The sequence below is a fragment of the Oncorhynchus gorbuscha genome, linkage group LG02 (genome assembly GCF_021184085.1).
Source record: "Oncorhynchus gorbuscha isolate QuinsamMale2020 ecotype Even-year linkage group LG02, OgorEven_v1.0, whole genome shotgun sequence".
NCBI classification, from domain to species: domain Eukaryota; kingdom Metazoa; phylum Chordata; class Actinopteri; order Salmoniformes; family Salmonidae; genus Oncorhynchus; species Oncorhynchus gorbuscha.
In genome coordinates this window covers 80,128,175-80,149,638 of record NC_060174.1, presented here as the reverse complement: position 1 = coordinate 80,149,638, position 21,464 = coordinate 80,128,175, and the positions used below count along the sequence as shown (strand labels likewise).

The 21,464-nt window shown below is 43.6% G+C and overlaps 1 protein-coding gene across 1 annotated transcript in view; it reads right to left on the bottom strand.

Annotated features, from left to right (window-relative positions):
• The window catches only part of LOC124010665 (active breakpoint cluster region-related protein-like), a 129,200-nt gene that overhangs the window by 91,122 nt on the left and 16,614 nt on the right, over positions 1 to 21,464 (bottom strand). Inside the window, 7 exon segments of the mRNA XM_046323332.1 lie at positions 665 to 769; positions 1,297 to 1,372; positions 6,717 to 6,839; positions 8,989 to 9,157; positions 15,794 to 15,915; positions 16,887 to 17,027; positions 19,532 to 19,584. Of these exon segments, the coding sequence (XP_046179288.1) occupies positions 665 to 769; positions 1,297 to 1,372; positions 6,717 to 6,839; positions 8,989 to 9,157; positions 15,794 to 15,915; positions 16,887 to 17,027; positions 19,532 to 19,584 (789 nt within the window).

Below are 21,464 nucleotides of genomic sequence, written 5' to 3'. Positions count from 1 at the left end.
CTAGCAGAAACAAGATATACAACATATCATTCAGTGTAAGCAAAGCCACATTGGAAACACCATTGCCTTGCAAGAAAACATGTATTCTCTTCTGAGAGAGGCTACCTGGGGCGGCAGGCAGGCAAGCCTAGTGGTTAGAGCGTTGGACTAGTAACCGGAAGGTTGCCAGATCGAATTAAGGTAAAAAGGTACAAATCTGTCATTCTGCCTCTGAACAGGTAGTTAACCCACTGTTTCTAGGCCATCATTGTAAATAAGAATTTGTTCTGAACTGACTTGCCTAGTTAAATAAAGGTCAAATAAATAGAAATAAAGTACAGTTATTGCATCTCTATGATATGTAGAAGAAAAGCATGAAAACACATCAGATGTGAAAAGAAGAGTGCTGTGGTATAACAGTATTATTTGTGGCGCGTCGTGTTTATTCAAATTTTATGAATGGTTTCTAGTTTGTTAAATGTGGGTCTGTGTGAGTTAAGTTATGTATGTGAGTGTGTGTATCTCCTGTAGCTGTGTGTGTAAGCTGAGCGTCTCCCTGCCATTTCCTGTCCCCCAGTGCATCCTGGGAGCTCACTGTGGGGCTGCCAGATGGCTTTAATGTCACCCCAATCCAAACATCCCATCTGAGGAAGTAGAAAGGGAAATGTGAGTGTGTGTGTCCTACCATCTTTATTACTGGTGACAGGGATGTTGTGGACAGTTCGGAGTTTGCAGCAGGAGCTGGTGAGGACCTGCAGCTCTACAGAGCTCAACTGACACGTCTGCAGATCTGAAGACAAACACAGAAATACACAATCAATAAACCTGAACATAAAGCCAGGCTATAGGTTGTACAATGTGAATCCATGGTAGAGTTGAAAAAACAGTGGTAAGAAACCAATATCACTGTCTGCTCACTCTCAAATCAAATTGTATTGGTCACATACACATATTTAGCAGATGCTTGTGTAGCGAAATGCTTATGTTCTTAGCTCCAAAGGTGCAGTAATATCTAACAATACAAACAAATCTCAAAGTAAAATAAGGGAATTAAGAAGGATAGAAATATTAGGACGAGCAATGTCGGAGTCCAGAGTATAAATATGTGATGGGATGTATAGCCATTATGGACAGTATGTAGATTGAATATGTAGTATATCTGAAGAATACATAGGATAAAATAGTATGTACAGCAATAGCTGAACAGGATGGCCTTGACTAGAATACAGTATTGACATATAAAGTGGGTAAAACAGTATGTAAACATTATTAAAGTGGCCAGTGTTCCATGTCTATGTACATAGACTCCTCCTGTACCTTTCTTCCGTAGTTTTTGGATGATCTCCCTCCACTCTGACCTCTCATAGTCTGAAGACAGGAGGAACAGGTAGCTCTGAGGACAAAACAGGGGGAAACTTTCAAGAAAAAGTGGAAATAACATTTTATAGGACAACTGCTCCCTCCAGTGATGGAAAAATAACAGTACATCAATATTGCAATCATAGAGTACAGGTCGACCGATTCTGATTCTTCAACGCCGATACCCATTATTGGAGGAACAAAAAAAGCTGATTCCCATTAATCGGCTGAATTTAATATATATATATATATATTTGTAATGAAGACAATTACAACAATACTGAATGAACACTTATTTTAACTAAATATAATACATAAATAAGATCAATTTAGTCTCAAATAAATCATGAAACGTATTCAATTTGGTTTAAATAATGCAAAAACAAAGTGTTGGAGAAGAAAGTAAAAGTGCAATATGTGCCACGTAAAAAAGCTAACGTTTAAGTTCCTTCCTCAGAACATGAGAACATATGAAAGCTGGTGGTTCCTTTTAACATGAGTCTTCAATATTCCCAGTTAAGAAGTTTTAGGTTGTAGTTATTATAGGAATTATAGGACTATTTCTCTATATACCATTTGTATTTCATATACCTTTGACTATTGGATGTTCTAATAGGTACTTTAGTATTGCTAGCCTGATCTCGGGAGTTGATAAGCTTGAAGTCATAAACAACTCAATGCTTGAAGCACAGCGAAGAGCTGCTGGCAAACGCAGGAAAGTGCTGTTTGAATGAATGCTTAAGATCCTGCTACTGCCTACTACCGTTCAGTCAGACTGCTCTATCAAGCAAATCATATACTTAATTATAACAAAATAACACACAGAAATACGAGCCTTAAATCATTAATATGGTTGAATCCGCAAACTATCATTTCGAAAACAAAACGTTTATTCTTTCAGTGAAATACGGAACCATTCCATATTTTATCGAATGGGCGGCATCCATAAGTCTAAATATTGCTGTTACATTGCACAACCTAAAATTCAGGCAAATTAGTTACGGTCTTTGTTAGGAAGAAATGGTCTTCACACAGTTCGCAATGAGCCAGGCGGTCCAACTGCTGCAACTACCCTGACTCTGTTGCACAGAACACAAGAAAAGTGACACAATTTCCCTAGTTAAAATAAATTCATGTTAGCAGGCAATATTAACTAAAAATGCAGGTTTAAAATGTTTTACTTGTGTATTGATTTTAAGAAACGCGTTGATGTTTATGGTTAGGTACACATTGGTGCAACGACAGTGCTTTGTTCACGAATGCGCTTGTTAAATCATCACCCGTTTGGCAAAGTAGGCTGTAATTCGATGATAAATTAACAGGCACCGCATTGATTATATGCAAGCCAGATCAACTGGTAATATCATCATCCATGTGTAGTTAACTAGTGATTATGTTAAGATTGATTGTTATTTATAAGATAAGTTTAATGCTTGCTAGCACCTTACCTTGGCTCCTTGCTGCACTCGCATAACAGGTAGTCCGCCTGCCACGCAGTCTCCTCGTGGAGTGCAATGTAATCGGCCGTGATCGGCATCCAAAAATGCTGATTACCGATTGTTATGAAAACTTTAAATCGGCCCTAATAATCAGCCATTCTGATTAACCGGTCAACCTCTAATTTAGTAGAGGCAGATTAGCCAACCCCAAACATAAGCATCAACCCTTTACACTCATGGGAACTGGCTTACATAGATAGGGCTAAATGTAAATGTTTCTTACAGAAGAAATATGAAAAACAAATGCATAACCATGGTACCAGTTGAAAGGGAACAGTTTGGAGATGATGGGAAAAATATTAGACGCAAGACTGAATCCAAACATTACACTTGATTTTATGTGCATTTACCCCTCATTTTGTTGATAACGGAAATACTCTGGATACACTCAGTAACATGATAAGACCATTCCTGGACAATGGTCCACTATAAATCGCAATTTGGGTCAGGTGGGCATGATCTGAAAGTTTGTTCGATTGCCAACATTATTAGCTAAGTTATAAAATAAAATATTACAGTGTTAGGCTTTCCCAATGCATTTCAGGGAAACAGATCATCATTTTGGTGCACATAGAAAGGAGTCATGATTGCATTCAGGTGCTTGTGCAGCAGCACATTTCCTTTACAATAAACAAAGAAAGGCTCATTCTGTTCAGAACAACCCAGGGTATAACGCCATGTCCTCTTGTAACTGTACATCAAACAGAGTGATCATAAACGCCCCATCCTGGATTTGGCAACTCAACAACCATCGTTGACTCTTGTTCACCACAGTAGACCTCAAGGATGCTTATTTCCACAACAGCGTTTATCAATGGCTCTTCCAATGTTTGGACAAAGCCGTCCAAGTTGTCGAGGATTGCTGTCTCCCCTCGGTGCCCATGCACATTCCACTACAACAGTGGTTCCCAAACTTTTACAGTCCCGTACCCCTTCCAACATTCAACCTCCAGCTGCGTACCCCCTCTAGCACCAGGGTCAGCGCATTCTCAAATGTTGTTTTTTGCCATCATTGTAAGCCTGCCACACACACTATACAATACATTTATTAAACATAAGAATTAGAGAGTTTTTGTCCCAACCTGGCTCGTGGGAAGTGACAAAGAGCTCTTATGGGACCAGGGCACAAATAATAATAAAATAATAATCAATCATTTAGCCCTTTATTTAGCCATCTTACATATAAAACAGTATTTGTTCATTGAACATTGTGAATAACTCACCACAGGTTAATGAGAAGGGTGCGCTTGAAAAGATGCACATAACTCTACAATGTTGGGTTGTATTGGAGAGAGTCTCAGTCAAATCATTTTCCACACACAGTCTGTGCCTGTATATCATTTTCATGCTAGTGAGGGCTGAGAATAAATTCTCACATAGGTACGTGATTGCAAAGGGAATCAGAGTCTTAACAGCGCGTTTTGCCAAGGCAGGATACTCTGAGCTCAGCCCAATCCCGAAATCTGGCAGTGGTTTCTCATTAAATACAATTTTCACAGAACAACTTGTTGCAATTTTGATGAGGCTCTCTTGTGGACTGGAGGCAGGGCATGAAAGGGATAATGAATCCAGTCGTTTGTGTCGTCCAGTTCAGGCAAAGTATCTGCTCAATTGCGCACCCAACTCACTCAGGTGCTTCTCTATATCACATTTGACATTGTCCGTAAGCTTGAGTTCATTTGCACACAAAAAATGATACAATGATGGAAAGACCTGTGTGTTGTCCTTGTTAATGCAGAGAAGAGCTCCAACTTCTTAGTCATAGGCTCAGTTTTGTCCCGCACATTGAATGTAGTTGAGGAGAGTCCCTGTAATCCTAGATTCAGATCATTCAGGTGAGAAAAGAACATCACCCAGATAGGCCAGTCATGTGAGAAACTCATCATCATGCAAACGGCCAGACAGGTGGAAAATTATGGTCAGTAAAGAAAACTTTTTAAGCTTGTCTCTCTATTAAAACAAACGTGTCAATACTTTGCCCCTTGATAACCAGCACACTTCTGTATGTTGTAAAAGTGTTACATGGTCGCTGCCCATATCATTGCATAGTGCAGAAAATACACGAGAGTTCAGGGGTCTTGCTTTAACAAAGTTAACTATTTTCACTGCAGTGTTCAAAACATCTTTCAAGCTGTCAGGCATTCCTCTCGTGGATGCTGCAGTGTGGTAGTGCTTGCACGCGCACTACCACTCCACTATGTCTCCCTGTCATGGCTTTTGCGCCATCAGTACAGATACCAACACATCTTGACCACCAAAGCCCATTTGATGTCACAAAGCTGTCCAGTACTTTAAAAATATCCTCTCTTGTTGTCTTGGTTTCCAGTGGTTTGCAGAAAAGGATGTCTTCCTTAATAATTGACCCCCCATACACGTAACGGACATGTACCAGGAGCTGTGCCAGGCATGTTGACTCATCTAGATGTAACGCATAGAATTCACTAGCTTGTATGCGAAGCAATAATAGTTTCAAAACATCTCCTGCCATGTCACTGATGTGTCGTGAAACAGTGTTGTTTGATGAAGGCATTGTCTGTATAGTTCTTTGGGCCTTTTTATTAAGTCGTCCACTAAAGTATGGGGGGCTCGCCTGTCCTAAACACCTGGTAACTCACCATATAAGATGCTTCTAGCCCTTCTTATTAATGGTATCTGTTGCTTCTATACATGTCTTACTACTCAAAAGACGTCTTAATTCCCGCTCAAAAAACTCCCACGGATTATTTTTCAAATTGTCATGTTTCATTTCTAAATGTGAAGAGTGAAGGTTTCCCGCAAGAGAGTAACGGTTAATGTGATTGGATGTTCATTATTTGACTAGGCTACAGTACCTGCATTTGACATTGTGTTGTTATTTCGCTGAACACAAAATGGTTTAATTGTATTGTTGGCAGTGAAACGAGGATACTCAGGTGAGAAAAAAACCTCACCCAAATGTATAGCCCCGTTGGAAAATATAAATGGACTGTTAGAAAACGTGAAGAAATGTGAATGTCATTTTTATTGGATTAACCCCGACGGTAGTGCCCCAGTTTGGGACTACCTGCACTAGAGGAATTGCCATGTCACGGGCACTGTACAGAGACATCTCCGTCTTATTGTACGATGGCTAGATTAGCTTCCCCTCACTCCTTTGTGAGGTTCTATCTCCTGGATGCTACTGCGCCCTCCCCAGCGCACCCTGGAGCTGAGAAAGGCTGGATCAGGTAGATTACCATGTACCACAACAGGCTTCTCAGGAAACAAGCTATTGGCAATCAGGGCGTTTTGCAAGTGTCCCATAGTGAAATGTCAAACCGAGTCGACTGAAAGAGAACTTTGGTGTGACAGTATGTAACCCTGATTCTCTGTAAAAGACATCTCACCAGACTTGTGTAAGAGGTAGTTCTTAGAATGAGGAAACCAGAGTAGTGCAGGGTGTTATATAGATGTGCATGCCATACACCAATAAAGCTCTGTTTGGCCTGTTAGGCATGATTGAATAAGGCTTCAACCAATGACTTGCAAAAGAGGGCGTGTCCCATAGTGAGACGCACTCTTTCAGAGGACCGGGGTTACATAACGTAACCTAAAGTTTCCAACAGGCCAATATTCGACCTACTTTAGCTCAGAAAACATGGTAATGAACTACAATGCCCATAATCCATTGCACACCTTCTTGTCCGGTCTGGGTAGCCACAGAGAGAGGGATCAGTTGCTTCGCGAGCTATCTCTACCTGAAAATACATGCTGTAAGTTCAGGGATGGGCAACTGTCGGCCCTTTTGAAAGCCCTCGAAACAAATTTTTTTTTAGATAATCTAACCAAAACGACCTCAAAAAGCCAAATTGCTCAAAATAGATCTGATCCAGGGCCAGTGTTTAGGCAGCAGTAGTTTACCTTGCCGTGTTTGTTGTGGATGCGAAAGGGGATGGTGGGAGAGTGTAACAGCAGCCAGGACTCCTGCTCATTCATCTTCTTCCTCAGACGCTCCACATTACGACTCTGGCCCTTCAGCGCTTTCTACACACACACAAACAAACAGGGCATTATTTTTTTGACCTAAACATGAAACACCACCAGGTAGAATTCATAGCAAGCAGTGCACTGGAATGACATTCAGATGAACTGAAATGACATTCACTCTCATGGGATGGTATACCAAAAATAAATAACTGAAAGTCACAACTCCAATAAGCCACAGATATGACTGTATTGAGGCATTTGTCACTGTGCTTCTATGACTAGATGCACCATGCCACTGCCTATTTCATTTGTCCATTTAGCAAACAATACAGTTCATAATCCAGTGCCTTTATCACAGTCAACACACCTATATTTGGCAGTGATTACAGCCTCAAGTCTTCTTGGGTATGACGCTACAAGCTTGGCACACCTCTATTTGGAGAGTTTCTCGCCATCTTCTCTGCAGATCCTCTCAAGCTCTGTCAGGTTGAATGGGGAGCATCACTGTACAACTTTTTTCAGGTCTCTCCACAGATGATCAATCGGGTTCAAGTCCAGTCTCTGGCTGGGCCACTCAAGGACATTCAGAGACTACTGCATTGTCTTGGCTGTGTGCTTAGGGTTGTTGTCCTGTTGGAAGGTGAATTTTCACCCCAGCCTGTGGTCCTGAGCTCTGGAGCAGGTTTTCATCAAGGATGTCTGTACTTTCATATTTCACCGTTCATCTTTTGCTCGATCCTGACTAGTCTCCCAGGCCCTCCTCCTGAAAAACATCCCTCACAGCATGATTCTGCCACCACCATGATTCTCCGTAGGGCTGTTGCCAGGTTTCCTCCAGACGTGACGCTTGGCATTCAGGCCAAGGAGTCAATCTTGGTTTCATCAGACCAGAGAACCTTGTTTCATGTCAGCCCTTTAGGTGCCTTTTGGCAAAATCCAAGCAGGCTGTCATGTGCCTTTTACTGAGGAATGATTACCGTCTGGCCACTCTACCATAAAGGCCTGATTGGTGGAGTGCTGCAGAGATAGCTGTCCTTCTGGAAGGTTCTCCCTTCTCCACAGAGAAACTCTGGAGATCTGTCAGAGTAACCATCCGGTTCTTGGTCACCTCTCTGGCCAAGGACCTTCTACCCCGATTGCTCAGTTTGGTTGTGTGGCCAGCTCTAGGAAGAGTCTTGGTGGTTCCAAACTTCTTCCATTTAAGAATGATGGAGGCCTTTTTGTTCTTGGGGTCCTTCAATGCTGCAGTAATGTTTTGGTACCCTTCCCCAGATTTGTTCCTCGACACAATCCTGTCTCGAAGCTCTAAGAACAATTCCTTTGACCTCATGGGTTGGTTTTTGCTCTGACATGCACTGTCAACTGTGGGACCTTATATAAAGGTGTGTGCTTTTCCAAAATCATGTCCAATCAATTGAATTTACCACAGGTGGACTTCAATCAAGTTGTAGAAACAGCTAAAGGTTGATCAATGGAAACGGGATGCACCTGAGCTCAAATTCGAGTCTCATAACAAAGGGTCTGAATACTTATGTAAATAAGGTATTTATTTAATTTAAATAATATAACCTGTTTTAGCTTTGTCATTATGGGGTATTGTGTCCAAAATGTTTAATCCATTTTAGAATAAGGCTGTAACGTAACAAAATGTGGAAAAATTCTGAATTCTCTCCGAACGCACTGTACATACAGTAAAGTAATGACTCTGTCCAGGTGAGCTTTTTCTTTTTGTGGGTGTGGCTCAGACACAAAGATCTCTAGTTCCCGGCCGACCTCTCTAAGGGAAACAGTGAGGGGAACTTCTCCAATACTATAACAGTAGTGTGAGGAACCCAGCCTTAATCACACAGCCAGGCAGGCAGGTTCTAATGGAAAAAGTAAGAAACACAGACCCTAGGGCTCCTGGGATGGACACACCCAGGGAACCCAGCGCAGACCTGGAGGCCCGGGCTGGGCAGGAGACTGTTCATCCACAGTGGCCTACTAGAATAGGGGGTCTGGTCTTAAAAGACTGGAGCCCTGACCATGACCTGACACAGTGGGAGGCAGAGGAAGGGCCGCATCACCGCCATTTTGGATTCATTTTGGATCAATGAAGAAATATTAGGTTTAGTTTAAATAAGTATTTTCTTAAAGACTTACCTGGATAAATAGAAAGAAACAAAAAAATTAACAAACGAACAAAACAAACAAACATAATAATCACCTTCTCCTTCTGGATGTCACTCTTGATGACTGAGATCTTGATCTTTATTTCCTCTATCTCATGTTCAGGCAGCACCTGGATGTGGGGGCAGACATCTGAGTCATCCAGCAACTGGAAGGTCAGGTCTGCCAGGGGGATGTACCACTTACACTCATACTGCTGTTGTCTCCTAGAGAGTGAGAGAGAGACAAAGAGAGACAAAGAGTGAGAGAGAGCGAGACAAAGAGTGAGAGAGAGCGAGACAAAGAGTGAGAGAGAGCGAGACAAAGAGTGAGAGAGAGCGAGACAAAGAGTGAGAGAGAGCGAGACAAAGAGTGAGAGAGAGCGAGACAAAGAGTGAGAGAGAGCGAGACAAAGAGTGAGAGAGAGCGAGACAAAGAGTGAGAGAGAGCGAGACAGACAGAGAGCGAGACAGAGAGAGCGCGAGACAAAGAGAGAGAGAGCGCGAGACAACGAGAGAGAGAGAGCGAGACAACGAGAGAGAGAGAGCGAGACAACGAGAGAGAGAGAGCGAGACAACGAGAGAGAGAGAGCGAGACAACGAGAGAGAGAGAGCGAGACAACGAGAGAGAGAGAGCGAGACAAAGAGAGAGAGCGAGCGAGACAAAGAGAGAGAGCGAGCGAGACAAAGAGAGAGAGCGAGCGAGACAAAGAGAGAGAGCGAGCGAGACAAAGAGAGAGAGCGAGCGAGACAAAGAGAGAGAGCGAGTGAGACAAAGAGAGAGAGCGAGCGAGACAAAGAGAGAGAGCGAGCGAGACAAAGAGAGAGAGAGAGAGAGACAAAGAGAGAGAGCGAGCGAGACAAAGAGAGAGAGAGAGAGAGAGCGAGACAAAGAGAGAGAGAGAGAGAGAGCGAGACAAAGAGAGACAAAGAGAGAGAGAGCGAGACAAAGAGAGAGAGAGCGAGAGAGAGAGAGAGCGAGACAGAGAGAGAGCAAAGAGACAGAGAGAGCGAGACAAAGAGAGAGAGAGAGAGAGACAAAGAGAGAGAGAGAGCGAGAAGAGAGAGAGAGAGACAGAGAGAGAGAGAGAGAGAGAGAGAGAGAGAGAGAGAGAGAGAGCGAGACAGAGAGAGAGAGAGAGCGAGACAAAGAGAGAGAGAGCGAGAGAGAGAGAGCGCGAGACAGAGAGAGAGCGAGACAGAGAGAGAGCGAGACAGAGAGAGAGCGAGACAGAGAGAGAGCGAGACAGAGAGAGAGCGAGACAGAGAGAGAGGAGACAAAGAGAGAGAGAGAGAGAGAGAGAGACAGAGAGAGAGAGAGAGAGCGAGACAAAGAGAGAGAGAGAGAGCGAGACAAAGAGAGAGAGAGAGAGCGAGACAAAGAGAGAGAGAGAGAGCGAGACAAAGAGAGAGAGAGAGCGAGACAAAGAGAGAGAGAGAGCGAGACAAAGAGAGAGAGAGAGCGAGACAAAGAGAGAGAGAGAGCGAGACAAAGAGAGAGAGAGCGAGACAAAGAGAGAGAGAGAGCGAGACAAAGAGAGAGAGAGAGCGAGACAAAGAGAGAGAGAGAGCGAGACAAAGAGAGAGAGAGAGCGAGACAAAGAGAGAGAGAGAGCGAGACAAAGAGAGAGAGAGAGCGAGACAAAGAGAGAGAGAGAGCGAGACAAAGAGAGAGAGAGAGCGAGACAAAGAGAGAGAGAGAGCGAGACAAAGAGAGCGAGACAAAGAGAGCGAGACAAAGAGAGCGAGACAAAGAGAGCGAGACAAAGAGAGCGAGACAAAGAGAGCGAGACAAAGAGAGCGAGACAAAGAGAGCGAGACAAAGAGAGCGAGACAGAGAGAGCGAGACAGAGAGAGAGAGACAAAGAGAGAGAGACAAAGAGAGAGACAAAGAGAGAGAGACAAAGAGAGAGAGACAAAGAGAGAGACAAAGAGAGAGACAAAGAGAGAGAGACAAAGAGAGAGAGACAAAGAGAGAGACAAAGAGAGAGACAAAGAGAGAGACAAAGAGAGAGACAAAGAGAGAGACAAAGAGAGAGACAAAGAGAGCAACAAAGAGAGCAACAAAGAGAGCAACAAAGAGAGCAACAAAGAGAGAGAGCGAGCGAGACAAAGAGAGCGCGAGATTAAGAGAGCAAGAGACAAAGAGAGTGGAGAGACAAAGAGAGCAACAAAGAGACAGAGGTGGAGCGAGCTCAATACCATTAATATCTTTTAGAGGAGCCTGGAGGGAGAAAGACAATGAGGAAATACTGTCATTATATGCATGCCTCCGGAGGCTGTGCAATTGAGTCACACCATCCATCCGGTGCCTCGGACCATATTTTTGGATTAATCATAAATTGGCTTTAACAGTGTTAGAGATGTAATGGTGCTGGGAGTATTTGTATTCCCTTTAACGAGCTTTCATTACCATCATCATTCCTGAAGGCAGGATCGTACACTCATTAACACAGGAATACATTAAGCATCCAATTGGTGCAAACCTCATCAAAAATGATGGGATGGGAAATATGACAACAAAACTAAATACCATGGCCTGTTTTAACCCTGAAGTAAAATACAGCACAACAAACAAATAGTAAGACTTCTCTTTTTAGATTTGTCTTTTTATTTGGTTAGTTAAATAACTTGAGTGTTCAAATCTAAATTTATTTGTCACATGCGCCGAATACAACAGGTAGACAGACCTTACCGCGAAATGCTCACTTATAAGCCCTTAACCAACCATGCAGTTTTAAGAAAATAGAGTGAAGTGTTTTGGCTGTATTGACTATATAAGGATGTAGATCGCAAATACCTCTCTCTTGTTTTGTCTCTTCATCCCAATATGTACCCTCACTCCCACCCCCTCATTCACCTGCACACATCCCTCCATTTCTTATTAGACCCTTTGTCTCAGTGTAGTCCTTGGTGTTGTATTGTTGTCCTCTAAGATATGTATCTGTATTGATCCCCCAGCAGTGGGAACCCTAACCCACTTTGTCTCAGTGTAGTCCTTGGTGTTGTATTGTTGTCCTCTAAGATATGTATCTGTATTGATCCCCCAGCAGTGGGAACCCTAACCCACTTTGTCTCAGTGTAGTCCTTGGTGTTGTATTGTTGTCCTCTAAGATATGTATCTGTATTGATCCCCCAGCAGTGGGAACCCTAACCCACTTTGTCTCAGTGTAGTCCTTGGTGTTGTATTGTTGTCCTCTAAGATATGTATCTGTATGATGCATGGGAACCCTAACCCACTTTGTTCAGTGTAGTCCTTGGTGTTGTATTGTTGTTTAGGCTGATGGCTGGGAACCCTAACCCATGTGAATAATGTGATTTTTATCTGGCTGCTGGACTAATCCTGTGGTGTTAAAGTCCAGACCAGAGGACACATAGGCTGAGTCACAAATGCTACCTCATAGTCCTTGGATATTGTTGTCCTCTAAGACTACTTTTGATGCACTGTTTAAAGGGCCCAGTGTTTAATGCTCTGGAATAAAAATTTTTATCTGGCTGCTGGACTAATACAGGGAATAAGTTGCCAATTAGGGACACGGATACAAAAAGCTAAAGCTACAGACAACAGATTGATTTACAGAATGGTGGTAACCTTGACAATGCCAGTATGTCCTTCACACGGTTAGGTAGCAGGAAGCAACAACTGTCAATCATAATCAACCCTAACATAGCAAACAATGTTTACCGTGCCGACAGGAAAATGACATTTTGGGCCATGGTAGGCAATCCTGTAAATTAAACACTTCCTCTATGGACGTGTATGCTGTCATTCCCATCAATTTATAATCACAGTGAGAGATAATCCCTTCAGAGCAGGGCTGTTATTCATCCTGATACACCGTTGTCATACGTCATACACTGATACACTGTTGTCATACGTCATACACTGATACACTGTTGTCATATTTCATACACTGATACACTGTTGTCATACTTCATACACTGTTGTCATACTTCATACACTGTTGTCATACGTCATACACTGATACACTGTTGTCATATTTCATACACTGATACACTGTTGTCATACTTCATACACTGTTGTCATACTTCATACACTGTTGTCATACTTCATACACTGTTGTCATACTTCATACACTGTTGTCATACTTCATACACTGTTGTCATACGTCATACACTGATACACTGTTGTCATATTTCATACACTGTTGTCATACTTCATACACTGATACACCGTTGTCATACTTCATACACTGATACACCGTTGTCATACTTCATACACTGATACACTGTTGTCATATTTCATACACTGTTGTCATACTTCATACACTGATACACTGTTGTCATACTTCATACACTGTTGTCATACTTCATACACTGTTGTCATACTTCATACACTGTTGTCATACTTCATACACTGATACACTGTTGTCATACTTCATACACTGTTGTCATACTTCATACACTGTTGTCATACTTCATACACTGTTGTCATACTTCATACACTGTTGTCATACTTCATACACTGTTGTCATACTTCATACACTGTTGTCATACGTCATACACTGTTGTCATACTTCATACACTGTTGTCATACTTCATACACTGTTGTCATACTTCATACACTGTTGTCATATTTCATACACTGATACACTGTTGTCATACTTCATACACTGTTGTCATACTTCATACACTGCTGTCATACTTCATACACTGTTGTCATACTTCATACACTGTTGTCATACTTCATACACTGATACACTGTTGTCATATTTCATACACTGATACACGGTTGTCATACTTCATTCACTGCCACAGCAGAGCTGACAGGACCCCATAAAACCTGATCAACTCTATTAGAATTCTGTAGGAATACGGGATAAGCTTTCAGTCTGAAGGAGAGCCTATTGGAGAATGTGCCCTGTATCACTAACTATGTATCTCTTGCTTTCTCTCTCTCGCCTATCAAATGGACCTGTAGTAGCTTCACTGGAGAGAAAGAGCTAAAGGGATGAAGGGAGACCTTGTTATAGGGAGTTTATTCTCTCACAGTGAGGCGGAGGAGAAGAGTCTTAGTGTTAATATGTACGAATTATTCTCTCTCCAGTCACACACACTGACCTGCACTGATGGGCTATGGCCTCACCCAGCCGCTCTGCTCACCCACCCACCCATCAACAGAATGAAAACACTCATCAACTCACACTGACCTGCACTGATGGGCTATGGCCTCACCCAGCCGCTCTGCTCACCCACCCATCAACAGAATGAAAACACTCATCAAATCACACTGGCCTGCACTGATGGGCTATGGCCTAAACCAGCCGCTCTGCTCACCCACCCACCCATCAACAGAATGAAAACACTCATCAACTCACACTGGCCTGCACTGATGGGCTATGGCCTCACCCAGCCGCTCTGCTCACCCACCCATCAACAGAATGAAAACACTCATCAACTCACACTAGCCTGCACTGATGGGCTATGGCCTCACCCAGCCGCTCTGCTCACCCACCCACCCATCAACAGAACAGAATGAAAACACTCATCAACTCACACTGGCCTGCACTCATGGGCTATGGACTCACCCAGCCGCTCTGCTCACCCACCCACCCATCAACAGAACAGAATGAAAACACTCATCAACTCACACTGGCCTGCACTGATGGGCTATGGCCTCACCCAGCCGCTCTGCTCACCCACCCACCCATCAACAGAATGAAAACACTCATCAACTCACACTGGCCTGCACTCATGGGCTATGGCCTCACCCAGCCGCTCTGCTCACCCACCCACCCATCAACAGAATGAAAACACTCATCAACTCACACTGACCTGCACTCATGGGCTATGGCCTCACCCAGCCGCTCTGCTCACCCACCCACCCATCAACAGAATGAAAACACTCATCAACTCACACTGACCTGCACTGATGGGCTATGGCCTCACCCAGCCGCTCTGCTCACCCACCCATCAACAGAATGAAAACACTCATCAAATCACACTGGCCTGCACTGATGGGCTATGGCCTAAACCAGCCGCTCTGCTCACCCACCCACCCATCAACAGAATGAAAACACTCATCAACTCACACTGGCCTGCACTGATGGGCTATGGCCTCACCCAGCCGCTCTGCTCACCCACCCATCAACAGAATGAAAACACTCATCAACTCACACTGGCCTGCACTGATGGGCTATGGCCTCACCCAGCCGCTCTGCTCACCCACCCACCCATCAACAGAACAGAATGAAAACACTCATCAACTCACACTGGCCTGCACTCATGGGCTATGGCCTCACCCAGCCGCTCTGCTCACCCACCCACCCATCAACAGAATGAAAACACTCATCAACTCACACTGGCCTGCACTGATGGGCTATGGCCTCACCCAGCCGCTCTGCTCACCCACCCACCCATCAACAGAATGAAAACACTCATCAACTCACACTGACCTGCACTGATGGGCTATGGACTCACCCAGCCGCTCTGCTCACCCACCCATCATCAGAACAGAATGAAAACACTCATCAACTCACACTGACCTGCACTGATGGGCTATGGCCTCACCCAGCCGCTCTGCTCACCCACCCACCCATCAACAGAATGAAAACACTCATCAACTCACACTGACCTGCACTGATGGGCTATGGACTCACCCAGCCGCTCTGCTCACCCACCCATCAACAGAACAGAATGAAAACACTCATCAACTCACACTGACCTGCACTGATGGGCTATGGACTCACCCAGCCGCTCTGCTCACCCACCCATCAACAGAACAGAATGAAAACTCATCAATTCACACTGGAGACCACTTAAGAGTGTATTATGTAATATGCACAGTGAATAGCACAGTGGGTATGTTTATGCCTGAATGTGCATGAGTATGTGTTGACCTACCCTGCAGAGGTCTTCTTCATTTTGGCACAGAGCAGCAGGTCCGTAAAGAGGAAGACATGACGCAGTTTCCTGGAACCCTCTGACATCTCCACCAGGAACCCATCCTTCACCAGCTGACGAGCCTACCAGGGAGAGAAACTCCATGACATCACTTCCTGTGGCACGCACTGCACGGGGCAGCTGACCTAACTGTAAACATTCACTTCCTGTTCTGAGCCCTGGGCCTAGTCTGAGGGATACTGCCTATCACACACAGTTAAATAGACAGGATGTACTGTTGGAGGTATAGGTCAGAGTTCAGCAATATGAAAGAACATCACTTGTTGTCTATATTTTCTTGCTGTCTACATTCTCCATGACAGTTGTGTCAATCATCAGCTAAATAAGCCACTAAGCACTCAAAACACTGCCCCCTTTCCCTCTCTGCATCTGCCCATCTCTTTTAGGGAAACCTAAAACAAGGCCGAGCTAAACCAGAACTGGAGTAATCGGAAAAATGTGAGCCAAAGACAGCAGAGACAGTTTTTAATTTCTGGTAGCAGACAGACAATGAATGGAGAACTTACTGGGAGGCTAAAAACTAAGCTGACTGAATGGAATATGGATATAGAGAGAGGGATAGACGGAGAGCGAGGGATAGAAAGAGAGGGGTGGAGGGAGGAAAGCAGAAAGGAGAGGATTTAGAGATGGAGGGAGAAAGGAAGAGAGGGGGAGAGAGCGAAAGAGGGGGAAAAAGGATGGGAGAGAGGAAGGACTTCGCAGGCAGAGAATATAAAAAGCATAAACTCAGAGGAGCATTAAGAGGAGAAAAGCAGAAAAAAATGACAGAACAAAACAAAGGTAGTGTTAGAAAGAGGGAAACATCAAACAACCCTACAATGCATGCTGGGAGAGAGACAGAGATAGATAGAGGCGGCTGGTAATGAAGAGATTGAGGATGAGGGTAGGAGGAGAGACACTGTCGGTTTCTTTCTGACCCCAAAACACAATTCACAAATATATTGACACACTTCCCCAAGGTTACAACATGAATTGCTGAAAAGCATTAGGTAGTCTGTCACAACGGTGTGTGTGTGTGTGAGAGAGACCCCACCTCTCCCTTAGGCGTGGTGATGGCGGTCCTGCGGGGGTCGATCTCTTCGTTGATGGAGGACAGGAAGTTCTGGGAGATCCTCAGAGCATCCTGCAGTAGGGGGAAGTCTGGGTGGTCCTTAGGGGTGTGCTTCAGCAGGTCCTATTTTAACACACACAGAGAGAGACCATTAGATATTACACACGCCGGGGATATCGCAATGCAACTCTCAAATAGTCACAGAGACCCCCATCCATTCAAATTATTGTCTAAGGACAGTCAATGTGCAGGTGTTTTTAAACCTATAACACCAGATCTACTTATCCATTTTGATGAATTGACTATTTGGATATTTGGCTGGGTTTTCTAACAAATCTTTTCCTCTAATAAAAGCATATGAGAATCTCTCCTTGATGGAACAGTGGGCAAAACTAATTATTTTACGTTTAAAGTGCTACCTAATAGCTGAGACAGTCTGCCTCCACATTGCTAATATCTTATTATCTCAGCGTAACTAAAATACTTTTTTCAGAGGAGCGTGTGAAAGAAAAGCCAATTGGCTGATTTATGCCTCGTCAGCACACCTCAGTTAATTTATTGTGACAACCTGTGGAAGGTTGAGCAGATGGTACAGTGCATTTCTTTGTACAGTATATGACAGACTATAATACAGAAACGTTCACGTCTGTGGCTGTGCCCCAGATGGCACCATATTCCCTACATACAGTTGAAGTCGGAAGTTATTCACAGTTCCTGACATTTAATCCGAGTAAAAAGTCCCCGTCTTAGGTCAGTTAGGATCACCGCTTTATTTTAAGAATGTGAAATGTCAGAATAATAGTGGAGAGAATGATTTATTTCAGATTGTATTTCTTTCATCACATTCCCAGTGGGTCAGAAGTTTACACACACTCAATTAGTATTTAGTAGCATTGCCTTTAAATTGTTTAACTTGGGTCAGACGTTTCGGGTAGTCTTCCACAAGCTTCCCACAATGAGTTTGGTGGATTTTGGCCCATTCCTCCTGACAGAGCTGATGTAAGTGCATCAGGGTTGTAGGCCTCCTTGCTCACACACGCTTTTCAGTTCTGCCCACAAATGTTCTATGGGATTGAGGTCAGTGCTTTGTGATGGCCACCCCAATACCTTGACTTTGTTGTCCTTAAGCCATTTTGCCACAACTTTGGAAGTATACTTTGAGTCATTGTCCATTTGGAAGACCCATTTGCAACCAAGCTTGAACTTCCTGACTGATGTCTTGAGATGTTTCTTCAATATATCCACAATTTTCCCTCTTCATTTTGCCATCTATTGTGTGAAGTGCACCAGTCCCTCCTGCAGCAAAGCACACCCACAACATGATGCTGCCACCCCTGTGCTTTATGGTTGGGATGGTGTTCTTTGACTTGCAAGCCGTCTCGTTCCTGAGCAGTATGATGGCTGCGTGGTCCCATGGTGTTTATACTTGCGTACTGTTGTTTGCACAGATGAATGTGGTACCTTCAGGTGTTTGGAAATTGCTTCCAAGTATGAACCAGACTTGCAGAGGTCTACAATTTCTTTTCTTTTGGATTTTCCCATGAGGCTTGGAAGGTAGGCCTTGAAATACATCCACAGGTACACCTCCAATTGACTCAAATGATGTCAATTAGCCTATCAGAAGCTTCTAAAGCCATGACATCATTTTCTGGGATGTTCCAAGCTGCTTAAAGGCATAGTCAACTTAGTATATGTAAACTTCTGACCCACTGGAATTGTGATACAATGATTTATAAGTTAAATAATCTGTCTGTAAACAATTGTTGGAAAAATTACTTGTCATGCATAAAGTAGATGTCCTAACCGACTTGCAAAAACTATAGATTGGTAACAAGAAATTTGTGGAGTGGTTGATAAACAAGTTTTAATGACTCCAACCTAAGTATGTAGACTTCAGACTTCAACTATATATTGCACTATGGGCTCTGGTCAAACCCCAATGGGCCCTGGTCAAACCCCAATGGGCCCTGGTCAAACCCCAATGGGCCCTGGTCAAACCCAATGGGCCCTGGTCAAACCCAATGGGCCCTGGTCAAACCCAATGGGCCCTGGTCAAAAGTGCAATAAATAGAAAACAGGGTGCCATTTGGGACGCAGACCGTGACTCTGATTTGCATGATCTGGCCTGACCTTTGTTTGTAGGAAACCAACTGGTGTTTGTTTAGCCATGGTTCCACGAGCTTTATGTAAAACTTATTCATCAAATGCACTGGAAGCTAGACGTCTAGGCATCTCTGCTCTGTGGGCGATTTCCGCTTTCCACTTGGTTGAAGCCCATCAAAGGAGAGTATATTGTTTCTAACAGAGGAAAGGTATACGCTTGGCAAATGGAATGGAACACTTCCTCTCAGCAGCAGAAGGCAGGGTTTGACTTTGCAGGTGGATCCAGAACCAAGCTGCATTGTTAAGCTCTTCGGGACCTTCTAGTTAAATTCCTCCCAGCTCCATCACTGTGTTTCTCATGACTACACAACGTGACAGCACTAACTCTTAATCCCTGATGTGTATCCATCTTGTCCTATCTATTCAATCTAGCTCTACGTTGTGGTCCCCTCTAATCCAATCTTGTCATTTGTCTCTAGGCAGATCAGGAATCCCTCATGGCTGTACCACGTGTGTGTACTCACATGAAGAACCAGTGTGCTTCTGGTCACACGGTCAATCGGCTTGTACAGGAGAGCTGTGGGAAAAGACAAGAAGAGGGCACTCAGTTTGGTTTGGCACACACACAGACAATGCAGAAAAACACAAGTCAAAAAGCCTATCACATGCTTGGCTGGGCACAAGTTTCTTGCGGTAGGGGGCAGACAATTCTATCATTCACAATCTCAGGTGTCAGCTAACTTGCAGAGACAGACACACAGACACTAATGTCATTCCCTCTAAGCTCTGCTATTCACTTCCTGCTGAACAAGGTTGTGTTCAGAAACCTTCCCATTCAATCCACATCAGGATCAACTTTCTAACCCGGTCCACATTTCTCGGTCTCATGCCGCTCTTCAAATGATATATCACACACTCAGTCGATCGTGCTCGCTCTCATACACTTGCAGCCCTTTGGCTCAACTTCACAATGATAGACTCTGCTTGGTAACAGGGTTTACGTAATTCCTTGTCGGGTTCATGCTCTCTCTCTCACACACACACATTCCAGGGTTTTTCTTTATTTTGACTAATTTCTACATTGTAGAATAAAACTAATGAAATAACACATATGGATTCATGTAGTAACCAAAAAAGGTGTAAATAAAATCAAAATATATTTTAGACTCTTCAAAGTAGCCACTTTTCCATGATGGACTGTCATTTCTCTTTGCTTACTTGAGCTGTTCTTGCCATAATATGGACTTGGTCTTTCTCCAAATAGGGCTATCTTCTGTATACCACCCCTACCTTGTCACAACACAACTGAAGGAAAGAAATTCCACAAATTAACTTTTAACAAGGCACACCTGTTAATTGAAATGCATTCCAGGTGACTACGTCATGAAGCTGGTTGAGAGTATGCCAAGTGTGCAAAGCTGTCATCAGTGCCTCGCAGAACTCTGAGCAGCCTTATTGGTTACATAGCAGTTTGCTTCCATTGCAGATTTACTCTGCTACTCCGGAAACTACGGAAACTACACAAACTTGTGTGCACACACACTCCTAATCACATTTCTATCCTAAACTTCTCTTAAAACAAATCAAATTTGATTTGATTTGTCACATACATATGGTTAGCAGATGTTAATGCGAGTGTAGCGAAATGCTTGTGCTTCTAGTTCCGACAATGCAGTAATAACCAACGAGTAATCTAACCTAACAATTCCACAACTACTACCTTATACACACAAGTGTAAAGGGATGAAGAATATGTACATACAGATATATGAATGAGTGATGGTACAGAACGGCATAGGCAAGATGTAGTAGATGGTATAGAGTACAGTATATACATATGAGATGGTCCTTCATCATAGAGATGAGTAGTGGGTTCGATCCCCGGGACCACCCATACGTAGAATGTATGCACACATGACTGTATATAAACATAAATGGCATATATTATTATATTATATATTAGATGAGTAATGTAGGGTTTATAAACATAAAGTGGCATAGTTTAAAGTGGCTAGTTATACATTTTAACATCAATTCCCATCAATTCCAATTAAAGTGGCTGGAGTTGAGTCAGTATGTTGGCAGCAGCCACTCAATGTTAGTGGTGGCTGTTTAACAGACTGATGGCCTTGAGATAGAAGCTGTTTTTCAGTCTCTCGGTCCCTGCTTTGATGCACCTGGACTGACCTCGCTTTCTGGATGATAGCGGGGTGAACAGGCAGTGGCTCGGGTGGTTGTTGTCCTTGATGATCTTTATGGCCTTCCTGTGACATCGGGTGGTATAGGTGTCCTTTGCCCCCAGTGATGCGTTGTGCAGACCTCACTACCCTCTGGAGAGCCTTACGGTTGTGGGCGGAGCAGTTGCGGGACCAGGCGGTGATACAGCCAGACAGGATGCTCTCGATCGTGCATCTGTAGATGTTTGTGAGTGCTTTTGGTGACAAGCCGAATTTCTTC